Here is a 23,755-nt window from a genome sequence, read left to right as displayed (position 1 = left end):
AGATAGGAGTAATTAAGAGGCAAGATAAACATACAAATATCAGGCTGAGGTTCCTATTCGTGAATAGATATGGCAGGTACACTAACATTCTACTTGGAATGGAAGGGGTTGTAAATAACATTTGGTTTGGCCTTGATTTTATACCACCCTTGGATTCGTGGTGATGAGTATGTGATCTAGACACTTGTAAAGTAAAATAAAAGTGACATTTTATCAATAAATGTCAAATTGCAGTTTGAGCCATGTTTTGGACAGTGGAATGCTTGGTTGTTCTTGAGAATCACCAGTAAATGTTAGAATTTTCTGCCATTTAGCACTGTCCTTCTAAAACTGGTAGTACCAGTAAATGTCAATGTTAAGTGAAGTTCTGACATATTGTGTGACAAATATAAATTGAGTTACCAGTAAAAACCTTCGGGTATAAAGAACAAAGCCATCATTTTATAATTGTTGTTTTATGCCATTCTTGCTATATAGGAGCCCATTTATCTTGTGGTATCCAGTATGTCAAGTGAAAACTGGGGTGTTGCATGTTTTCCTCTAACCTTTTGCTCATTAGCTTGCCCTTGGGCTGTTTAATCAATTTTGCCAGTAGGTATTCAAGGCTGAGACTGACTTTAAAGCAAGTCTGTTAACAAATGCGGTTTCGTTAACCCTCTGCCCTGAATTGACCTTGACTAGCCACATTTAGAAGCGAGGAGGGGGGGTTAGCTCTCTGTTAGCTTGCCACCTCCTTCCTCTCCTCTTACCCATATCTCCTCTCCCCCACCCTACCACAAATGGAAGTGTTCTCATTTCATGGCTTATGTTGTTATTACTGTCTGTTTAACATACTGCAGAAAAAAATCCAGAAATCTATCAACCAAGGCCCGCATGTCTACAGTTCATTATTTGCTCCATTTAGACGCTCTTAAAATCTACACAAATTCACATGAGCTGAGCAGCTGAAAAGCATGCCATTGGGCTCACCAAAATTGCTGCCAGGAAACAGCATCTGCCAATGTGGTTGCACCAACTGATATGTTACTTCCTCCGTGAGGTGCAGCCATAGGGGCCTTTCAGTATGTATGGTGCCTTTTAGGGAATCTGAACTAGGCCAGAGGCAAAATGACATTTATGGGTATAGGCCTCCTTCTGTCACTTCACTTGCAGTTAGCACTATGAGATCTAAAGCACCTCTACAGCAAGGCAGTTGCGCACTAATTATAATAGTGCACAAAGTAAGGGTTGCGCACTCTGTTGTTCGTCCGCTGGCAGGCAAAGACTGTTTTATTCAGGTGAGCCTTTGGTGTCAGCAGGTCTGTTGAGCTGGATGCATGTCATTCTCTTTTATTGCTGTGTTTTTAATTGTGTTTTAATGTATTCAATTATTGTTGTTTTTGTCAATGATTGTAAGCCGCCTCGAGTGCCAGTTTTTGGTAGAAAGGCAGGGTACAAATCAAACAAATAGATATATACAAGAACAAACCCTGCCAACTTGTTGGCAGTCTATGAAGATAAGTCTGTAAGGCAGGAATGGGCAGCCATAGCTTTTGGTGAGGGTCATATTCCCTCACAGAGCTACATGTCACCATTAGGCGGGTCACCCCTTTTCTTCTTCTGCCACCCACTTCTCTCTCCCGCTTCCTTCCTATCCAGCAGGTTGCCAGGCAAGGAATAGCTTACTCTTGCTGGAGGCCTGAAGTGATAGCATGCCCAGGGCTCTTAAAATTAGGATGAAGGGAAGAAGAGGCAAAGACAATTAGCTGGTTCACACAATTACTACAGCTCCTCCCCCCCCCCCGCTTATTAGATATGGTGGGTTGCAGGGCCAAGGGTGCCAGGTTGGTGATAAAAGCCCCCGTGCTTGGCTTCTTACATGCGAACCTCGCAAGGTTAGGTTGTTGGGGTGTTCACAAGCCACCCAGAACCCATGGACTATTTGAAGGTTGCAGATGGCTTGTCAATCACCCCAACAATCCACCCTAACAGGGTTCACAAATAAGACATTAAGGTGCACCATGAATATTAAAAATTGTGGCAGTCACCACATCGACAAGCCCCACAGGGAAATTCACCCATGGTGGCTGTTCATTATGTGCGAACCGAGCCAGTGAAAGTGGAAGGGTGCTCTCCTAGGTTGAGATCTCAACCTGGGAGACGGGCATTTCAGGGGAAGGGGAGGAGACTGGAGAGGCCAGGGTACGAATTATCCTGAGACCTCTCCAGCGTCCTTCCCCCCGCCCCCAAAGTAGCCCAGCAAAAATGCAGGGAAGGAGGATGAGGAGGCAAAGATTGCCTCCACTGTTCCTCCCACCCTGTTAAGATTATAAGACTTCGGGGACTTATGACAATCAAGGATGCAACCTAGGATTGCACCCTGAATTTCTCCTCCATTACTGGTTTGTTCATCAGTCTTGACCCCCATGCTGTTTAACATTTACATGATGAGGGCTAATAAACTGAAACTCAATCCAGACAAGACTGAGATGCTGTTAGTGGGTGGTTCTTCTGACTGGATAGTGGGTGTTCAACCTGTTCTGGATGGGGTTGCAGTCCCTCTGAAGGAGCAGGTTTGTAGCTTGGGTTTTTCCCTAGAACCATCTCTGTCACTTGAGGCTCAGGTAGCCTCAGTCGCAAGGAGTGCCTTCTACCAACTTCGGTTGGTGGCCCAGCTACACCCCTATATGGACAGGGATAACCTGCCTTCAGTTGTCTATGCTCTAGTAACCTCCAAGTTAGATTACTGCAGTGCACTCTACGTGGGGCTGCCTTTGAAGATGGTTCAGAAGCTGCAGCTTGTGTAGAATGCGGTAGCCAGATTGATAACTGGAACCAGAAGGTTCAAGACTGACTCTGGCCTGCTTGCATTGGCTGCCTGTACATTTCCGAGCCCGATTTAAGGTGCTGGTTTTAACCTATAAAGCCTTGCATGGCTTGGGCCCACAATACCTGATGGAATGCCTCTCCCGACATGAACCTACCCATACACTATGCTCAACATCTAAGGTCCTCCTCTGGGTGCCTGCTTCGAGGGACAGCAACAAAGTAGAGAGTCTTCTCAGTGGTGGCCCCCTAATTATAGAATGATCTCCCTGACAAGGCTCACCTGGCGCCAACATTGTTATTTTTTCAGCACCAGGTCAAGACTTTTCTCTTCTCACAGGCATTTAACAGCATATGTTGAGTTTTTAACTGACCCAGAATAGATGGATATTGTATGTAATCTATTTTTATGTTTTTTATAGTTTTAAATTTTGTATATTTGTTTTTAATGTTTCATGTTTTAATCTTTGTAAACTATCTAAGAGGTGGTATTTAAATGTAATTCATCATCATCATCATCTAGGCAAGTGATATTTTACAACTACTATTGCAGTGCATTCTCAGAAACTGGCTTCAGTTTTTATTCTGTCTTTTTCTTCTTTTTAGGAGGTCCTCCAGCAACTTATCATAATGAATTTGCCAAATGTCTTGATAGTTGGCAAAGATCCTCTGTCTGGTGAGTAGCCTTGCGATACCGTGTTGCTCTCACGCTTAAAATAAAAGCTTGATTATACCTAGCAGCTCTTGCAGCTCGCCAAGTTGAAATTAGTTTGACACTGAGGATTAGAGGAGGCTGGTTAAAATAGATGACATCTGGTTATCTCACATGTTATTCGAACCAAAAAGTGGCAGGTATGAACAATAGGTACTTACAGTCTATATAGCAACCTTTCCCTGACCTGGGCCCCTTCAGTTGTATTGGCCAATGGCCATGTTGGCTGGGAATCATTGGAATTTCAGTCCAACACCTCTGTAGTGCACCAGGTTGGGGAAGTCTGGTCTGTGTAGTTGTGCTGCTTCCATTGAACAACAGCGCTGGTGCCCAGAGTCATGTAGGGAAGAGCATGTTTTCCAGTGAGTCAGCATTGTGACATTGAAATCATCCAAAAGGTGAGAGCAAGAGACTAGAGTGTTGTGATTTCAGCTGCGGAGCCTTTTCCTTCTGCAGCCTGTTTGCCAGTAACAAGCTGGACCTTGTCATAAAAGTTTGAAATTCTTGGCTATGCTGCTGGCTAAGGGCAAGTCCCTACGGTGGCTTCGTGAACCATCTACATTTTTTTCTGTAGTGCTAAACAGGACTTTATCAGAAGCATTTGAAAAACAGGTACCTTTCCCTCTGCTTCAAAAAAACAGGAAGCTGGTTTTATAAGGCTTACAGGTATCAATATGTGGGGGTTTGCTCCCTTGTGATGTGTTCTTCCAACAATAGAAGGTGGATCGGTACAGTCCCAGAACATCTATGTGTGTACCTTGCAGAACTAGTCAAACAAAGTCCTCATTGGTTTTATTGTTTGGATGTGTTCATTTTCACCCAAGCGCCACTGGAAATCCATAGTTTAGTGTAATTTTGAGCTAGAGCAGCCTTCTCCAACCGGATGTGTTGGACTGCAACTCCCATAATTCTGAGCCAGCATGGGCATTGGCTGGGTTATATGGGAGCTGAAGTCCGGTTGTCCCTGGAATATAGGAAACTGGCATGTGTGTGTAAGCAAAATAGCATGGGATGGTGTTGGAGGAGCAGTTTTGATCAGTTAACCACTTGTTAAGAGTCTTCACAACGTTTTCCAATAGCTTGTGAGGAAATCTCATCTAAGAGAGTTTCATAAAGCTGCTTTGAAAACAAAAACAAAAAAACTCCTCAAAGACCTCTGGCGTCTGGGCAGGCTTGAAGTGATTTCAAGGAGCTGGCAAATCTTATTGATGAGCTGATGAGTAGCATCTTTTAAACTGTTTTGGCTTAAAGTGCACATTCCCTTTCAGGCCATTCTGCTTTCTCACCCAGCAGCAGCCCGGCCGCTCCTTGATTGGTGTGTTCTGCCGCCACTTCTTGTCTCCAGCAACTGCATTTCCTGTTCTTTCCAGACTTGCTGTGGGTCAGTGCACGGACTACATAGGGTGCCTTTCTCCCCAGGGGATTATCTCAGGCTCTTGTTTTTCATTAATATTTGCCGAGAGCCAACAAGTGTGTCAGTTAACTTGTCAACATATATCTTCTTATCCTTCCTTCCTTTTGAACTTTCCATGTTTGCTTCAGTTGGTTATTCTTGGACCTTACACTGTGTTATTTCATAGAATTGAAACTAAATGTTTCATATTAAGAATAAATTCTTTTTTTCTTTTAAGAAGAATACCTTGTAAGTGCAGAAAATTAACCAAACATCATCATCATTATTAATTCCTTCTCTTCCTCCTCCTCCTTTTTTGCACTTATACAGGGTATAATGTTCTTAAGCCCAGATCTACCTAAACTCGAACCCAAGACTGGGTGACCATAACATTGCATTGATACATAAATATATCCATGCATAAAACAGTTTAGTTCAGAAATGGGATATAAATAATACAGGGCCTGCTCAGACAACATGCTAAGTCATAGTTAGGCTGAAGGTTAGTGAGCGTGTTTAACCCATGGTGTTGTAGCCACCATGGTTAGGAATGGTTCACATGACACACTAAGCCATAATGTTTAGCTCAAAATGCTTAACCCCGTGGCTTAGAGTGTCATCGGAACAAGGTCACAGAAAGGGATGCTTAAGCATGCATAGGGTGTCTTCCCTCACCATTAGAAACTATATCCAATCCTCAAACATCTGGCATCCAAAGAATCTTGACCCCTAAGAATCTAGCGTAATGAAATGTGACATAGAAGCATCTTTTGTCCTCCGGGCATAGTCATTGCTTCTTCAGTGACCAGTGCCTTGGCAGGGTGCTCATTCACTGTTGATCAGTGGGCCCATGAAAGAGTATCTATCAAAAGAGGGAGACAAGAAGCTAGAAAGGTTATATAAGGAAGACAAGAAAACTGAAGTACAAAAGCAGGGAAAAGGTTGGCAATTAATCCGTACCCATGCTTACTAAAAGGGTCTGATCTCTTACTAAAAGGGGCTGTAATTCTGAACTGTGTCTGTGTCTCCATTGTGGTGGCAGCCCCATTGTAGGGTATTCATTGAACTAATGCCTAAGTCTCAAGATCATTGTTGGGCTATAGCCAGGGCAATGAAACTGATCTCTCGTGGTATTCACATCTCTAAAGAGGGTGGGTTTTTTTGTACTGTGTGTGTTTAATTTTGTGCCAACCGCAAGTATTTTCCCCCTTTCCTCGCAAAAGCGTTGGCAGTTGCAGCGTTTTTACCACAGAAAGAAGCCTACTCAAATTGATAGGATTTGACATGATGCTGAAGTGGTAGAAAACAGTCAGCCAGAAAAGGAACCAATGAGCAGGAGCTGCAGGCTGAGGGTATGGTTAGTGGCAGGGATCGGTCAGTAAATCTAATTGTCCATCTGCTTGCTTGATCTTCTGTCTTTTCTGTGGCTAAATCCATGCTTGCTTAAGTATACCCAATAATATAATTTGCCCTGGGTAGAGAAGGGAGAGGAGGAGAAGCAACCAACTAGATTCTGCCCTTCTAATGGAAAATGTGTGAGGAAGAAATGGAAAAACTATAGGGAAGGAACAGTCCTGTGAAAAAGAAAGTACACCCTCTTGATTAGCAGCACCTGTCTGCTACTTAGCATCTTCATTTCTATGGAAGCAGTAAGGATGTACTTACTTTTTCACACATGGCTTCTCCATTTTGGCTTTATTTCTGTTAAATAAATCATGACACGGTGTAATATGTCATGCGTTGTTGTTCATCTGAGGTTGTATTTACCTAATTTTTAGACCTGCTAAGGAACAGATGATTGTTATTATGTCCTGATATGTAAAATCATACAATTCCAAGAGGGTGTACTTTCTTTTTCACACGACTGTACATGGAGGATCTGGCGAGGAAGTCTGTTGATGGTGGCTTAATTGTATGAACTAGTTACTCCAGGTTTTACTGTGGCCACAGCTAGTCCTAAGGTTTATCCTGGGATCATCCAGGGTTTGCCCCTGCCTGAGCACTCGATCCCCTGTGTGTCACCTAGATGAACAGGTTTGACCCCTGGATGATCCAGGGATAAACCTTAGGTCTAGCTATGGCCTGTGTGCAACATGTTTGCCCTGTTTTATATTACAGGCTAGTTTTGGAGCTCGAGCATCCCTGATTGTCCCATATCTAGTTCATGAGAGTTCCAGCTGCTCAGACGTTTTTGTTGCCATGCCAGGTCTAGGGACCAGTTGGAGCTATTGGTGGGAAGTGGTGCATAGAAAAGACAAGGCCATCCTTGCCATGCAGCAGAGTAAACCAAACTACTTCAGGTGGCACCATGGTAGGAAAGGATGGGGAGGTAGATGAAGGCAGCAATTGGTGTCTGAATGGTGCAGCAAGACTTCTTAAAGTTTTGGCTCTAGTGTAGGGTGAGAGCACTCAAGCGCCACTTCAGGCAGCAAAATCTCTTGGACTGGCATTAGAGGTAGACCTACCACAATGGCATGGGAGGGGCCATGGCTTACTGGTAGAGCTTCAGCTTTGCATGCAGAACACTGCATGCAACACTGTTATCTTTCAGGCATCAGGACAAGATTCTTCTCTTCTCCCAGGCATTTAACAATGCAAAGTTTATTTTTTAACGGACCACAGAACGGTTGTTTTTAAAGGGATACTGTTGTTTTTATACTGTTATTTTTATGTTTTTGATGGTTTTAAATTTTGTATGCTTTTAATGTTTACTGTTTTAAACTTTTGTAACCCACCCAGAGAGCTTCGGCTATGGGGCAGTATATAAATGAAATAAATAAATAAATAAGGCCCCAGGTTCGATATCCGGCATCTCCAGGTAGGGCTGGAAAACTCCTGGCTGAAACCCTGGAGAGCTGCTGCCAGTCAGTGTCAATAATACTGGGCTAGATGGACCAATGGTCTGACTCAGTATATGGCAGTTTCCTATGTTCCTATATTCGCAGGTTGAGTGAGTGACTGTGTATGGCTTATTTGTGTGGAGAGAGAGAAAAAGAAGGGGAGGCGTATAAATGGGGACAGTGAAAGTGAATGGGGAATGGGCACAGATGGTTTTACAAATAAAATGAACCTGCCGTTTTTTGTGGACTGCTTCATTTACGGAGACATTAAGGGTGCAATCCTGTACATGTTTAGACAGAGAAAAGGCATACAACTCCCAGCATGCCTATGCATCCTATGTATGTTTAGACGGAGAAAAGGCATACAACTCCCAGCATGCCTATGCATCCTATGTATGTTTAGACAGAGAAAAGGCATACAACTCCCATCATGCCTGTGCATCCTATGTATGTTTAGAGATCCAGTCTGACTGGGACATGCTAGGAGTAGTAGACCTTTTCTCTGTCTAAACATGCAGAAGATTAAGTAATCTCCGGTTTCCTTAGGAACAAATAATGTTAAAGTAGCAATCTGGACGAATCAAATGTCTTAAATTTTAATCCATTTTTCTGCTATCGTATTCCATTGTTTCCAACTGCTCTCCTATTTTCTCTTCATTGTTTTATTCCTTTACCTTTTTATCTTTGTGTTGTTGACCCTCTAATCTCTTTCCCTGCCTCCCACAACAATTCTGCCATCTGTTTCTCACCATCCCTTTCCTGTGTGAGTATGGGGGGTCCTCTGCCCCTGTACTGGAGAGAGGCTTCCAAAGGACAGGTTTGATTCCCTCAAGACCTAACGGCATCGGCCCACTTTAGGGAGCAGATGGCCTTTCTGCAAATCCATCGGTTTAATGGCTAAGTGACCTAGCATGACAGTGGCTGCCTTGGAATTTTCAGAAAAGAAGGGAAATACCATTGTGTTATTTTTTAGAAAAAATGATTCCCTTATCTGAGGCTATTTGTTGAGACCTAGAACTCTAAGAGTTCTGTGGTGTTTTAAATTCTCAATTTATTGTGGCATATGCTTTTTGTTGGCAAGATGAGCCTTACCTCGTTGGATGCATGACACTGATAGAGAAGGAGTACCGTGAAGCAAGGAAGGAATTTAATAAGGGGAAAACCTTAAATATAATTAATATAATGCTAGTTTATGAATCATTCATCCAAAACATAATCTAAATGTATTCTGTTTTTTTCTGAAACTTTAAAGCATGGATACTGAAGAGTTACTTACTCTAAGACAAAATGGAGAACAACCTGTTTGGTTGTGCGTCTTTGTGTGAAGCTGTCAGCAGAATAATTTAAACCATGACATATCATTTGTTAACCGATTCCAGTGCTGCAGTGTTTCATTCAAAGTTACCCTTGGAATCTCTGTTTAACTATTGCAACTCTAAGGTCTGAAAAAGATTTTAGAAGGAATCTTTTAGTCTGGAAGTTTCCTTTTTTAAAAACAAAACAAAAACCCATTGTATCGGACCGTAACAATAAAAATATACATGAAGTGCTGTGTTCCCACAACACAAACCATTTCCCCCCTAATACAGGTTCTCACTTCTAAAAACTAATGTTACTTCCCTGCATTTGGTTCAGACCTATGTCAGGATGGGTGTTGTATCCTCCTCCTCCTCCTCAATGCATCTCCCATTCAGTTCCCAACAGAGGAGATAAATGAACAAACAAACAAATACCTTTATCTAAAATTAAATGTATTTTGGCATGAAGCAGGAAATGTGACGTAATGTTGGAAACTATCAATATTCCCAGTTTAGGTGAGGTTTTGAGCTAGGCCTCATTAGGAATTACGCTTGCCACCTGCCTCTTTGCTCCGAGGCTGAGAACTTATTCCCCTGGGGCTCTTGCCTGATATCTTCGAACAGCGCTTAATAGAGAAACAACTGCCATTTAATTATCAGTATGGTTTCACCATCTCAGCTGGACCATGGAACACACATCACAAATCTTAGACATTAAAGGACATGGTAAAGTATCTCTTGTGTCAAAGCCATTCCCACATGAGAGGATGAACTGCTTTATGGTTGGCATATGGTACACACTAGGAGGGTGTTAGACCTAGCCGGCTCTGTCACTGAATCTTATTAATTAGCTTTTCTGTTTGTTTGTTCTTCGTCGCATAGAGAGGAGAGAGTGAACTTGTTAACTATATCCAGTGAGCATTAATGAAAGGGTAACCAGAGGAAACTATGCATATAGCACTGAACCAAGAACCTAGTGCTAAATAGGAAAAAAACCCTACAGGCCTCAAACATTGTCCCATGAACACAAATGCTTTCAGACGGCTTATGAATTTGTTATATAAAGAGAGTAGAGAGCATTGGAACAGATCTCCCTTGTCTCTAAATCCCAGCTCAGCCATGACACTCATTGCATGGTCTTGAGAAAGCCTCTTGGCATAGTTTACCTCACAGCGTAGTTGTGTATGCTGCCGTGGACTCCTTGGAGAAAGGGCAGGAGCAAAGAGTGATAACTGAATGCATTCTAATTTGAAGTATCGAGTTACACTTGTATTTATTTCTTATTTTATTATTTTGCATTGTGTTTTTGTGTTAGTCTTCTAATTTCAGCATATTGTATTTTATATTATGGTTTTATACTGTTGTTTTATACTTTGAATGTTTTTAATTTTTGTGAACCGCCCAGAAAGCTCCGGCTATTGGGCGATATAGAAATGTAATAAATAAATAAATATACCTATTAACCACAAAATGCTGTTGGGACAAAAATGTGTTTAAAATAACAACAACAACAACAACAATATATTTTAATAAAAATAGTAAGCTAGTCTTTCACCAGGTAGTAGGGGCCAGAGCTTTGATTATTATTTTATTGATTTATTGGTTATTATTTTATTATAAACACATGTAACTTTTTCTTTTCTCTTTTAAAATCTTACTACATGGACAAGGCCATAACCGTGACTTGAGATGTGCAGAATGTGTCAATAATGTGTTTTAATAACTCCCCCTCTCCCACAAAAAATACTGTACGCTATGCATTTACATGCACATCTACATGAAAAATATATGGTCAAATAACTTTAACAAATTCTTGAAGTAATATAGTATTTAAGTTGATGGAATTGTGTATTTTTCAGAATATGGAAGACAAAGTTCTAGAAAAGCTTAACCTAAATTTGATTGATTATGATTAAAAGATTGAAATTATAATCCATTTAATCTGGATATTTAGTTACTACTAAGTGCAATGAAACAAGTTTGGCAGCATTCTCCCTTTTTAAGCATACACAAAACCTTAAAAGACCATAAGCCTGGAGTAGTGAACATGGATATGTTAGCAGACTTTTTCATTAGAGCTTGAATACCGCTGTTGAATGGTACTGAGAACTGTGAGTGAAAAGATGCTCATGAAATTGAACTTTCCCATTTGCCGAGGGCTCAGACCCGAGCAAGGGCCTGCTGCCATGAACCCTCTGGAGCTGTTCTTCCTTTTCACCATTGCAACCTGCTTGTTTATCTACCTCAAGTTACAGGAAGCCAGATTCCAGCTGGACATCAGGGAAAAAATCCTGACTGTTAGAGCAGTACAATAATGGAACCAATGACCTAGGAAGGTCATGGGCTCTCCTACCCTAGAGGCCTTCAAAAGGCAGCTGGACAGCCATCTGTCAGGGATGCTTTAAGGTGGATTCCTACACTGAGTAGGAGGGTGGGCTCAATAGCCTTATAGGCCCCTTCCCACTCTACTATTCTATGATTCTATGACCTCTCAGTCTGGTCCAGATGACTGTGGTGGTGAGAAGATACCACTGTAGATGCCACTGCTTGCTTACTAATTATCTGCCTGTGAAGCAGCTAGTAGCAACAATGAGAGAGAGAAGCAATAGCAGTTGGTGACAATGACAATGAGAAGATAGAATCACCAAGGGAAGAGGCTCATTGAGGGTGTCTTGACCAAGGGCCCTCAAAAACCTGGAGCTGGCACTGATTTAAGCCTCCCAGAAAAGTATCTCTGGATGGCTGGAGGATCCTTAAGGGTAACATGAGATGGGGCACAGCACGTTTTACTGGGGGAAGGGAGTATTGCTGAAAATCAGGTAGAAGCACCTTATGTGGGTGGCGTTAGATTTCTTGCATCTCCTTCTGGGCCAGATTACTTGAGGACCAGCCCAATTAGTACGACACTCAGAGGAAGAGGCTTTATATTCCTATTGTGCATCATGTGAATAGTTCTGGCCCTGAAGTAAGGAACTTAAATCTGCAGGTCTGTCACCTAGCCAGTCACCCGTGGACCTTGACTTTTGTGTTAGCTCCCAGCAGAGAAGACAGAAGTTACGATAGAAGACAGAGTTTACAGTGGGCTCCCTCCAACTTCCAATTACCTTCACCTACAGAGCAAAGCTCAGGCAATGTTCAGTATTTAAGAGCTCAGTTCATTTTGGATCTTTGCTGAAATAGGCCTACCTCCTGTGATAAGCTTCTGGGCTGGACCATTGTAGACTGCATCTGGGTCCCACAGGACTGAACACTCCTCCGTACCAATACAGCCCTCATGTAAAGTATGTAAAGAAGAAGATTAGACTTGCATCTTTTCTTCCTTACATGTAGTAGTAATAAAGCTTTATTGTTTCAACCTATGGTTACAACAAGCATAATAAAAACAATACTAAAACAAATCATACATACAAGGTCAGAAAGGGATTGTTGTTGTTATTTTTATACAGCAGAGCATTCAGTCAAGTAAGCCTCTACCTGCGATATGAAGTATTGCAGCCCTGAATTAGACCACATCAGCGAGAGCTGAGACATAATAATGTCTACCTTTTCCCAGTAGTTCTCCTGAGGTCCAAATCAGCTGAACTTTCCTTTTTTATCCTTTGCTTCCTCCATTTTGATGGATGACTTTAGCTATTATCTCTAACAAGTAATGAATGAGAAGACTTATAAATAAAAATAGTCCAAAAATGTAGTGCCTTTTGAACAGTGCAAAACTATTGAGAAGAAAGAAGCTTCTAATAATAAAATTCTGACCATGTTACAGTTTCGGATCTCTGCAGAAATAAACTCCAGCCTCTGTATTTTTCAGTTCCTCAGATCTCAAGGAACCTTCTATTTTTATCACCTACTTTGGTCTGCAAAAACAGGGGGCATATTGAGCATCTGGCCAGCTGCAATACAGGGTGAAACATGTGGTTTAATGGATACACAAATTGTGCACCTGTGTGATCTCAGTCTAGCCAGAACTGAACAGTTGCTTTTTGTGAATATTTGTTTTATCCACTATCGCTATCGTGAGAGGCCTTATAGCGTCATAAGTAGATTACTTATTGCTTTAAGGAGTGTAGCTTGTTATAAAGAGTCAGTGTGTTGTAGTGGTTAGAGTGTTGGGCTGGGACTTGGGAGATTTGCATTCTACTCCCCATGGCCCAGTCACTGACTATCAGCCTAGCCTACTTCACAAGGTTGCTGGGAGGATAAAATGGAGAGAAGAGGAAGACCATGTAAGTTGCCTTGAGTTCTTTGCAAGAGGAAAACAGGCACAATATAAATGTAATTAATTATTATTTCTCTTTTCGTGCATAACGGCCTTTGCAAGTCATGCATCATCATCATCATCATCATCATTATTATTATTATTATTATTTTATTTGTAATAGGTACACATTACAACTCTGCTGTCTAGTAAAAACATTTTGCATGGGGACATCCGGTGTCATGCAAGCATCCTTCCCTCTCCTCTCCTCTCCCCAGTGACCCCCAATCTTCTCTAGAAGGTCTCCCCGACCCTCTGGAGTAGATTTTAATGGAGCTCTAGGGCAGAGAGGGAATCCATTTTTGCCAATGGTGCCCATTTCAGTGGCAGATGGACATGGTTGGATTTCAACCTAAACATGTACGTGTCTCCTTTAACCATGCATTTGTTGCACCAAGGAGCCCCAATTGGCCCAGGTTCCTATTTCTACAGTGTTCTTCATGAAATTAAAAGGATAAATGTGTGCTTCAAATATCCTGGGTTTAGCTGGGACAAAATGCAAGAAAGTAACATATAGGTAAATCAGCATTTGATATGCAATCAGTTTTCTCACCATTTGGTAGGAGCAGATAATATCTTTGAAGGGTTTGCAATGAACTTCATTTCAACTCTACTGTCTTTTTTTATTTGCCTGTGTTTGCTCCCACATAAAAATTCTTTTGTACAGTCTTTGTGCATCAGTCATTCAAATGGAAACTAGGAAGAAGGGAAGAGTTTTGCTTAAATTAAGCATATAATCCCACTAATCAAAATTTGCTGTGGTTCTTTGGTATAAGTAAAATCTCTTTGTGCTGTAGTGTTTTTTTTAAGTAAATAACTAAAATTTAAGTTTTTTTTATCATTTTAAGGCATTTTTAATTATTTTCCCCCTTCATTTAAACTACAGTTTACCTTCCATGTTAAAAGTAGTTGCAAGTGAGGATCAATCTTTTTATTTGCACAGAGAACCTGACCTTTGGAAAGTAGGCATTGAGGAAACAATTAAAAAAAATACTAGTAGAGCTGTGGATTGTAAAAGCAGGGGTGGGGGAGGAGGAAGCCACTATAGTAAATGAGTTGCCCTTGAATATGAACAATTCAGCTATAAATGGCAACAAACCACAGACATTTAACAGAGGCTTCTGGGTTTCCTCTGCCCTGTCGGACTGAAAGCCAGCAGCACAGGTGGCGAAGCAGAGGTGATCTTTGTCTCCTTGTCCTCCGATCACCTTTGTTAGATGGACTTTTTAGCCCGTCTACTGAAGGAGCTTCGCAGGGGGAAAGAAGGAGGCTAGCAGAGACTCAGGATAGCTCATACCCTGGCCTCTCCGGTCTCCTCCTTCCTTGCCTCTTTTCCTCCCTCTCTGAGGTTGTGTTTCCGACCTCAAAGAGGCAGCTAGCATGGTTCTTTCTGTGTCAGCTGTGAGGGCTCTGGGGTTCGATCTCCAACCCCCGTTCCAAGTTCGGAGTGCAGTCTCTGATCTCGGAGCAGTTTTACAAGCAATTTTATGGTACCTGGGATAGGATGCTCCCTAACATGGTTTTAATCATTTTTATGAAGTTTGACTTAGGCCATAGTTAGATGAGGGCTTATCCCGGGGATCATCCCTGTGTGCCCACATGACACACAGGGCATCCCGAGAGCAGGGAAGGATGATCCCTCCCTTTCCCCAGGATCTTGCCCTACCCTTTAAGTGCGCTTTTTCTGTGGTCTCATGATGATCCCGAGACCATGGAATGTGTGGGCATGTGTCACGGTTTTCCCCAGCTCCTCGCGAGGAGCCGGGAACTGCACACGGGATGGGGAGTGGGGAAATTTATTTATTTTAAAAAAACCATCACATTTCAGCGCTCGAGCGCTCTTGTGCTCCTTCATTAAAAAAAAAACACAAAATGGCGGGCGTGACGCCTCTTTCTTCCTGGACATTGCGCGCCACGTGTTAACAGAGGGGGACAAACTCGTGATCATAACCCCTCCATCGCTCTAGAACCGTAGGTCTAGCTGAGGCCATAGAAAACCTGTTTAAAAGATGAACTCTTTTTATTTTGGAAAGGCACATGGGATGAGTTTTTAAAATAAAATTCAGGAAAACAATAAAAATAGCCCTTCTCTCTTGCTAGTTTTTTCAACAGTGATCCCCCCTCCCCCAAATACTGAATTTGTATACCAGGTTGAATAACAGTTAGGTCACTGTGCCTTTTGTAAATCTAAATATATGTATTAACACAATTTATCAATTCCATTCCATTTTCGATCATATATTAGTGATCATATATTAGCATAGCCAAGTGTACAGTATATTTTGCCCAAAGACTCATTCAGGTGTTGGCCCATTACTTGCCCTCTCCCAAAATCTCTATGAATGTGGAAATGAGATTAATTTCCTGAGAATATTCCCTCTATTGAACAGAATATATTCATAAACACCCCAGACCAGAGTGGTTATAGACTTTACACAGTAAGAATTGTACACATTTATAAATCAAGTGTATTTCTGAATTTCATTATATGTTCAAGAAATGTGATTTACATTTCTGCATATGTAAATTTTGAATCATATTTCCATTTCATGTCTTCATAACACATGTACACACCCGGGATGTCCCTCTTTCCCCGTACACCATTTATAGGTGCATTTAAGCTCCATTTAGGATGCAATGGCTTTATCTAAATCTTGCTGGTACAGTACGTGAAGACGGCTGCATCCCTTTGGGGCATTGGGTAGTTACTACAGTAGATATTCTTGTAGATAGCATCCTCTTCATGTTTTATATGCATGCACACCCTAACTTTAATGGTTCAAGAGAGTAAAGCTGCTGAATATGTTTTCTCCATCTTTCATTTTAAATAGGGGAATTTTCCAAGCATAGCTAGAATTTTTGTTGGGGAAGTACAGTGCAGTTGGCTTATAAATTAATGCAAAACTCTAACAATCTCAGTACAGTAGTAAAATACGCTTAACTTTCAAGTGCTTTTCAATCATTTCAGTATGTTTGCACCTGCAAGTGCAGTGGGTAGACTACTACCTGTATGGGATTTGTTCTCTGTTTTTGGCCTCAGCTAGAAGAGGGGGTGAAAGGGTGACGATCTCCCGATTTTATGATCGCGAGAGCGTTGCCCTTGTTTACACACACGACATTGCGGCTGCCATTTTGTTTTAGTTTTTAAAGGAGAAGGAGCAAATCAGTGTTGTTTTTTAAAAATAATTTCCCCACTCCCCCTACCCCACCCCTGATGGCTCCCGGCTTCTCATGGTTACTCATGAGGAGCTGGGACAAACCACGACGCCCGGCCACATGTTCCGCAATCTTGAGATCAGCCCGGGACCATGGAAAAACCGGGCTAGAAGGGTAGGGCAAAATCCCAGGGAAATGGAGGGATCATCCCTCGCTGCCCCCGGGATCTCCTGTGCGTCATCTCCTGTGCATCATCTATCCATGGCCTTAGTATGTCTAAGTAAAAAAGAGTAGAGAGTTGCCATTCCATACAGGCACAAGCACCCATCAATGCCTGGGGACTGTAGGACATATTTCTGTCTAAATATGCATAGAATTGTGTCTTTATTCTGTTTTGCCTCCCATGGCTTGCACCTCTGCACTGCAGGTGAGAAGCCTGTGTGAACCTCCAGATCTTCCTAACCCAATCCAGGCTTTCTTCTCCCATGGATCCAAGTTATCTAAGCTTGTAAATCGTTTCTTTCATCTACAGGCAAAGTAATTGTAAACTTAAATTATGCACAAAATTGTTTTTGTAGATCTGGACTTGTGGGACTTCATATTTGCTTCTCAAAAGTACAATTGAAGAGTGGCACAAGAAAATAAGTGTAAGGGTAGTTCCTGTAAGTTAAAGACTTCATATTGTGAAGGGTGCTTTCCTGGCTGTGATCCAGGAAAGCACTTAAGCAGATTAGCTACCTGGCCCTTAGCTATATAGCTGTGCATGAATTAAGGAGATGCTTAAATTCATTGGGAAACTCAAAAGTGTTTGTGTGTGTGTGTGGGGGGGGAGAAACTCATGTACAAGGCTATGGAACCCTTACATTTTGGTGTTTTTGTTTAGACTAGGAAGAGCTTTAAACATATTTCATTTATGTGAGTCATGTTATGACATTGTCAGTAGTTGAATTCAAGTCCCAGGGGGCTATGTAAGTGAAAACTGTGGACCTAGAGGATGAAACTGATACAGTTAGTTGCCTGGGAACCCTTTCTATTTCTTCTTTTCAGTTGCCTCTCTCCATTCTCCTTGATTTCCTTCATTGTAGCTCTGGTAAGCCGGTATTTTCCAGGGTCAGATACACCCAACAACCTATGTAGCCAAAGTGTTGGGTTTGAGACTGGGGGGATCTGTATTCAAATCCTTGCTAAATCAAGAGGCTTACTGAGTGAGTTGAGCCAGTCACTATCTCTCAATCTAGTAACCTTTAAAATAATAATAAAAAAGGAACAAAATGTGTTTATAAAATTCAGAGTAGGAAGGTGCCGCTTTGATGATCAAAGTAGTCTTGATTTAGTCTGGTGGTAGAGCACATGTTGTGCGTTCAGAAAGCCCCAGGTTCAACCTCTGGCACCTCCAGTTAAAAGAAACATGCAGATTAAGGATGATTTCTTGGAGAATTGCTGCCACTCAAGAGTATATCGCACTGGTTTAGACTGAGCAATGGTTTGTCTCCTGTAAGACCGCTTTTATATGTTCTAATCTCTTGGAATGAGTTCAATAATTTGTTGTAGATCAAGTCAACAGTCATTTTAACTGAAGAATTGGAGAGACGGTGTTTTGGCACTTTATTATGAACCTTAACCTGGAGTAGGCAACTGGTTTCTTAAACATGTTGGTAGTAACACACATGCCAATGCCCTGGGGAAAAGGGACTCATCAAATACACATGACTCCAAAAATATGTACATTCATTTGTAGTAATTTTCAATAAGCCCTTAAAAGTCATAACGTTTCTTTAAAAAAAACCAACCACCTGTGTTTAGTATGCTTTGCCATCTAAGTTTTTGAGCTTTTAAAAGTATTCACAATGATCAGGTCTTAAGCATTTCCTTGGCAACCAGAAACTATAAGCATACTGGCTTAAATTCTCAAACAGATGAGGAAAAATGCAAGGCAATGTTAACGCTGTATGCTATGGTTGAAACTTAGGGATATGCCACATCCTGAACAAATAGTACGTAATTTAAACATCTCTGGCCTTTTAAAAAAATCAAATTCTTCATAATTTCTATATTAATGGTCAGCTTTTGCCTCTTAGGTAAAAGTATGGATGAAATTAAAAAGCTGCTTCTGTTGGTGTTGGGTTGTGCCGTGCAGGTAAGTTTACTACTAAATTACTACTTGGGTTATACCTATAGTGGCTTTTGTTGAGCACAATAAATTAATTGCCTAAACTACCTGTATGACTAGCATGCAAGTACTAGTTGTAGTTTGAGGATATTTTAAATGCTATTCTTTAATGTAAACATTTTGAAGGTGGATCACACAATAAAAATAAGTACACTAAATAAAGCAATAAAATAAAACATTTCAAAAATGCTAAGAGAACAGAAAACACCAGCAGCAATAAAATGTCTTCCAAATTCAAGTTGTCAAAGCCTGGGAAAATAATAAGACCTTTGCCTGGTTCCAGAGGAACAATAAATTAGGTGCTATGTAAGCATCTCTGTACAGAGGGTACCATAAATGGGAGGCAGGATGTGCTAATGGTGTATCATCAGTGTAGAACTAACCTTTTGATCATGGACATGCATCTTTGCACCATTTATAGGAGTGCTATGCATTTTTTGTTTTCCTTTATAGTGTGAAAGAAAAGAAGAATTCATTGAAAAGATAAAACAACTAGATATTGAAACTCAGGCTGCAATTGTTTCACACATCCAAGAGGTAGGGTTCTCAATTCCTTAAGCCTTTTCTGTCATGCTCCTGTGGCCTTTGCACTAATATTGATTGATTGATTGATTGATTTTAGTAGGTGAAAGTTTTAAACAATCTGAAGAAAAACCAGAGTATATTTAATAGATTTATACACCATTTACAATGTATATATATATGGGGGGGGGTAATGTATCCGTGGGAATTTTTCCATGAGGGTGCGGGAAAGTATCTTTAGCCATAACTAGCAACAGAGAACAGATATACTATCAGCAATGCCTGAACACCAACTCTACTGAGCTGTTTAGACTCAGACTGAGAAACATGAATTGTGAGTCTACCCTTCTGGTGTGTGCCCGTGTGTGTGTGTGTGTGCCCGTGTGTGTTAAAGAGTAGACCTGTTGTCTGTCGCTGGCTAAAACTGGTGCCCAGATTATGTTTTTCCACTTGTGACTGAAACCTTCCCTTCAACCTGGCTCCCATTGTCTTCTTCAGCCCTTAATTCATTGTGCTGATGCTATAATCAACTTCACAGACTCCTTACATCTCCCTTTATAATATAATGTCTAGCTTGTCCCTGTGTTAGGACCATAAATGGAAAAAGCAGAGTCATCAAATGGGCATCAAAAGCACCAACTAGAGCACCACTGATGTAGTTATGCAGTGGTTGGACTTTTATTCCAGTTTCTGTTTATTATTAGAGCAGGAACATTTGTAGATTGATTTGCAGATTTATTACATGGCTTGTAATAAAGTCATGATCATACACTTTATTTGGGTTTTGGGTTTTTGGGGTTGGTAAGCTCTTAGCTGACATACAGCCTGCAGTGATGAAATCCTTCTGCATTGCCTACCACATCACTAGCATGAAATTGAATATAGAATCCTGTGGTATAAGTAGCAGAAGATAAACAAATAAAATCTCCTGTATGTATTGTGGGTCTTGGTCATGTAGCGCCCCCCTCTCCTTTCTTATCCATTCCAATGTAGCACTAATTCTTGGCTATGTCTCTTATTTTTTTAATGAACAAGAACACTGCCCTACATGCAATGATATTGTAATAGAGTACGTCTTATAATGTACTAGGTACCTTCCTCTCATCACTTAACTGCTTGCATCTTGTCCCAGTGATTTTAGATCTAAGGAGAAGGGCTTTTAAGGGCAAATGGCAGGTCTACCTTATAACCATCTTCTCTTTTTAAAAAAATTAAGTTATTCTTGCATTATCAGTAACAATGTTCTGAGAACATGAGTCACCGAAAAGTGTGCTTTGAAACTTTATGAAGATAGTATTGTTATACCTCTCTTATACTTCATCCTAGTGCTCCAGAGTAGAACTATTTCCTTTAATTCCTTGGGGAATAGTAGGGCATGTCTACACCAGCCTTATATCCCGGGATCGTGCATGTGCATCCAAATGCCATACAGGGGATCCCGGGAGCAGGCAGGCATGATCCCTCCATTTTCCTGGGACAGTCCTTAGGTGTAGAAATGGCCCTGGTAAAAGGAGGACGGAGGATCAGGTTTCTAATGGTCACCAAAATGCTTTTTCAAAAAGCTGGAATGGAATCTCTTGGTTGCCATCATACTTCTAGTCAGTTACAAGTTGAAGCATTTTCTCCATCCATGAGATTTAAAAACTTTTGTGGAAGACAACATTTTCAAGTCTGGGAAGAATCATTTTACAAAGCGAGATAGAAGGACCAAGCAGTGGTGTTGGCAGATGTTGTTAATGTAGAAATTACTGTGGAAGTCTATTGGAATGTGTTTATTTACTTAGCCCACAATCCTAGGAATAACTCACTGGGAAAAGTCCTGTTACACACAGTGGGATGTAAAACCTCTGGATCAACACATGCAGGATCAGTCTATGGACAAAGCTCATGCACAGCTTTTTATCTTGTCGTTGTCAAGTGACATCTGAATATCTTCCAATAAAAAGTAAAAAATAGATGAATCTCCTGTTTTTGTTTTCCTTTCCTTGATTTTAGGTAACACATAATCAGGAGAATGTATTCGACTTACAGTGGCTAGAGCTCCCAGATATGGCCCCAGAAGAGCTAGAGTCTCTCTCCAGAAATATGGTTTTCCATCTGAAGAGGCTGATTGATGAGAGAGATGAATGCACAGAGGTACGGTTAATGTGACTTAGTGCTGTGTGTTTTTACTTTGTGTTTAATAGATTGCATTTTATTTGAAGTATCAATTTGGACTTCCCTTCTCTATTAACCTTTTGCACCTATACTGATTTCCTCAACCAAGTACTAGCCAGTTAGGAGCCTGTTCTTGAAAAATGTAAATTAAGGCTTCCTCTTGCTCTGTCCCAGTCTAAATTGAGGTCAGGCAGGTAGTGATAGTATTTCCATTTCCATGCTTACATAACATTAAGCAGGTAAGCACAGGTTCCTGGTTTAAAATGTGTCTCAGGTATAGCCTTTTAAAATGTGCAGTTAATGTTATTGTTTTTAATGTTGTAAGGTTTTATTGTTTAAAATTTTTGTACACCTCCTTGATGGCTTTTTAGCAGATAAGGCAGTATATAAAATATATGTTATAAAATATAACAACAACAACTTTGTAAGGGGTTTGTTTTGCTCAACATCTTGTATTTGAGCCTTTCTACATATTATATAGATGAGTGGCTTAGAATTTTGGACTATACAGTTTTAGGTTGTAGATGGAGGCAAAGTGCTCTGTGCATATCATAATCTACCACATCTGAGAGAAGAGGGCTGCATTACGCCTTTCTGAAGTGCTACATTAATGTAGACAGATACCTTTTTATGTGTGGAGGAGGTATGCAACAGATATGACCTTTCACCTACCTACAGCCTGAAATGGTACAGTCCATGGGAATGAGCCAACTGTGTCTGGCTGCTAGTGATGTTGTACTACTGGAATAGCACGTGCTAGTGCAACATGATTCCTTGGAAAAGCGTTGTGCTTGGAAACACTTAACGTTATGGAAAGTTGGTTTCCACTAGCATAAAGTAAATAGCACTAGCAGCCAGACACCATTAGATCCTTCTCCATAATTCTACCACCTCATTATTGTGATGTGTAGGTTTAATTTGTTTCTGACCCTGCCATCTCAATTCCCTGTTTGCACTCTTGGGATTCAAGAGCATTTCCTCTTGATTTCAGCACATTTCCTCTTGATTTCAGCACATTTAAAAGCCATCTTTCAGTTTCTTGCCAGATGATCTTATATTAAGAGCCAAACTAAATGACCAGGTTCGCATGATCAACAACCCATGATGAACAAACCATGGGTTGTTTGTGAGCATGTGGGAGTGAATAAATGTGCTGGTTCTTGACCACTTGTTTGCTTTTGCTTTGCTAAACAACCCAGGAACATTCCCGGGTTGTTCACCGTGATGTCCAAACTAAGAATTCTGGATTCTGGATTAGAGGGAGAAACAACCCGGAGTTTTAACCCATGCTTTGATGTTGAATTAACAAACCATGGGATGTTTCCAAATTGGGTTGATGTCTTGTAAATGTGGGTCTGTCCTGATAAAAAGTGTGTGTGTGTGTGTGTGTGTGTGTGTGTGTGTGTGTGTGTGTAAGGGCTGATTTTAAGAACAAAAAGATGTGTTGGTGAGGCATGCTAAACACTTATTTGTACTCTGTCTCTTAGGAGGGTGCTACTGCACTCAGGTCCTGCTTGTGTGTTTCCTAAAGGGGTGTGATTGGCCACTGTGTGAACAGAATGCTGGACTAGGTGGACCCTTGATCTGATCCAGCCTGGCTCTTCTTATGGCCTTTCTCTCTACAGTCCTTTCTCCCTCTCCCTCCGCCCCAGCACTTTTCTCCCAGTTGAGTTCACTTCTGGTATCTGAACTTGGCAGAGAGGAAAGTGCTGGGAAGAGAGGCTACATGGAGGTACAGCTACAAGATGCCAGTCGGGGTTCTGTTCCCCCCTCCCCCGCCCCTGCCTACATACGTGTTTAGGGTAGATGTGCATTTAAACAGGCAGATTTGTTGCTGTCAAATTACAGTCTTGTGTAAGGGAAATAAACAGACATCTTTTCCACTCCCAGCTTCGTGCTTTAGGGTAAAAATATGGAACTGCAGGAAACAGTGCCTGAAAGAGTACCATGGAAACGGAGGTTTCCTTGTATTTCTGTGCCATGTGTGCAGTCTGCCATGTGCTGGGATCTGGCTGAGGGACCAGTGCAGGCTGTTTGAGGGAAAGCTATCAGCTGCTTTAGTAAATCAGAACAGAGCCTTTACATGGACATGCATTTTTAAGGCCATTGCTCCATGTTATTATCAATGCATCTGGAGATTATTTTTCATACTGTTTTCATTAAAACAGCTGAACTTTGAATACACTTCATGGTTCACTAACATAAATGTCCTTATAAGGAAGCATAATATTTTCTAGTATCTGAGCTAAAGCGATGGAAAGAAAGAAAAAATAACAGAAATGCTCATTTCCTAAACTCAGACTGAGATTAGGGCATAACACTTTAGGAAAAAGTCAATTAACTTTAAGGGCATATTATGTCACCATAGTTCTCAAACTACTCAAACTATATTTCCCAACAACCATTTCAAAACTTTACAATACTCCTCGATGAAAAATACTTCTATG

At 41.1% G+C, this 23,755-nt stretch overlaps 1 protein-coding gene across 1 annotated transcript in view; it reads left to right on the top strand.

Moving 5' to 3' along the window:
- Nucleotides 1-23,755, top strand: part of CCDC88C (coiled-coil domain containing 88C) — a 117,093-nt gene that overhangs the window by 42,907 nt on the left and 50,431 nt on the right. Inside the window, exons 4-7 of the mRNA XM_063117962.1 lie at nucleotides 3,412-3,481; nucleotides 18,538-18,596; nucleotides 19,083-19,166; nucleotides 21,147-21,287. Coding sequence (XP_062974032.1) covers nucleotides 3,412-3,481; nucleotides 18,538-18,596; nucleotides 19,083-19,166; nucleotides 21,147-21,287 — 354 coding nt within the window. The remainder of the gene's footprint in view (nucleotides 1-3,411; nucleotides 3,482-18,537; nucleotides 18,597-19,082; nucleotides 19,167-21,146; nucleotides 21,288-23,755) is intronic.

The sequence above is a fragment of the Elgaria multicarinata genome, chromosome 2 (assembly GCF_023053635.1).
Source record: "Elgaria multicarinata webbii isolate HBS135686 ecotype San Diego chromosome 2, rElgMul1.1.pri, whole genome shotgun sequence".
Taxonomy (NCBI): Eukaryota; Metazoa; Chordata; class Lepidosauria; order Squamata; family Anguidae; genus Elgaria; species Elgaria multicarinata.
The sequence above is the reverse complement of the archived record's forward strand: the minus strand, read 5'-3'. Positions and strand labels throughout refer to the sequence as shown.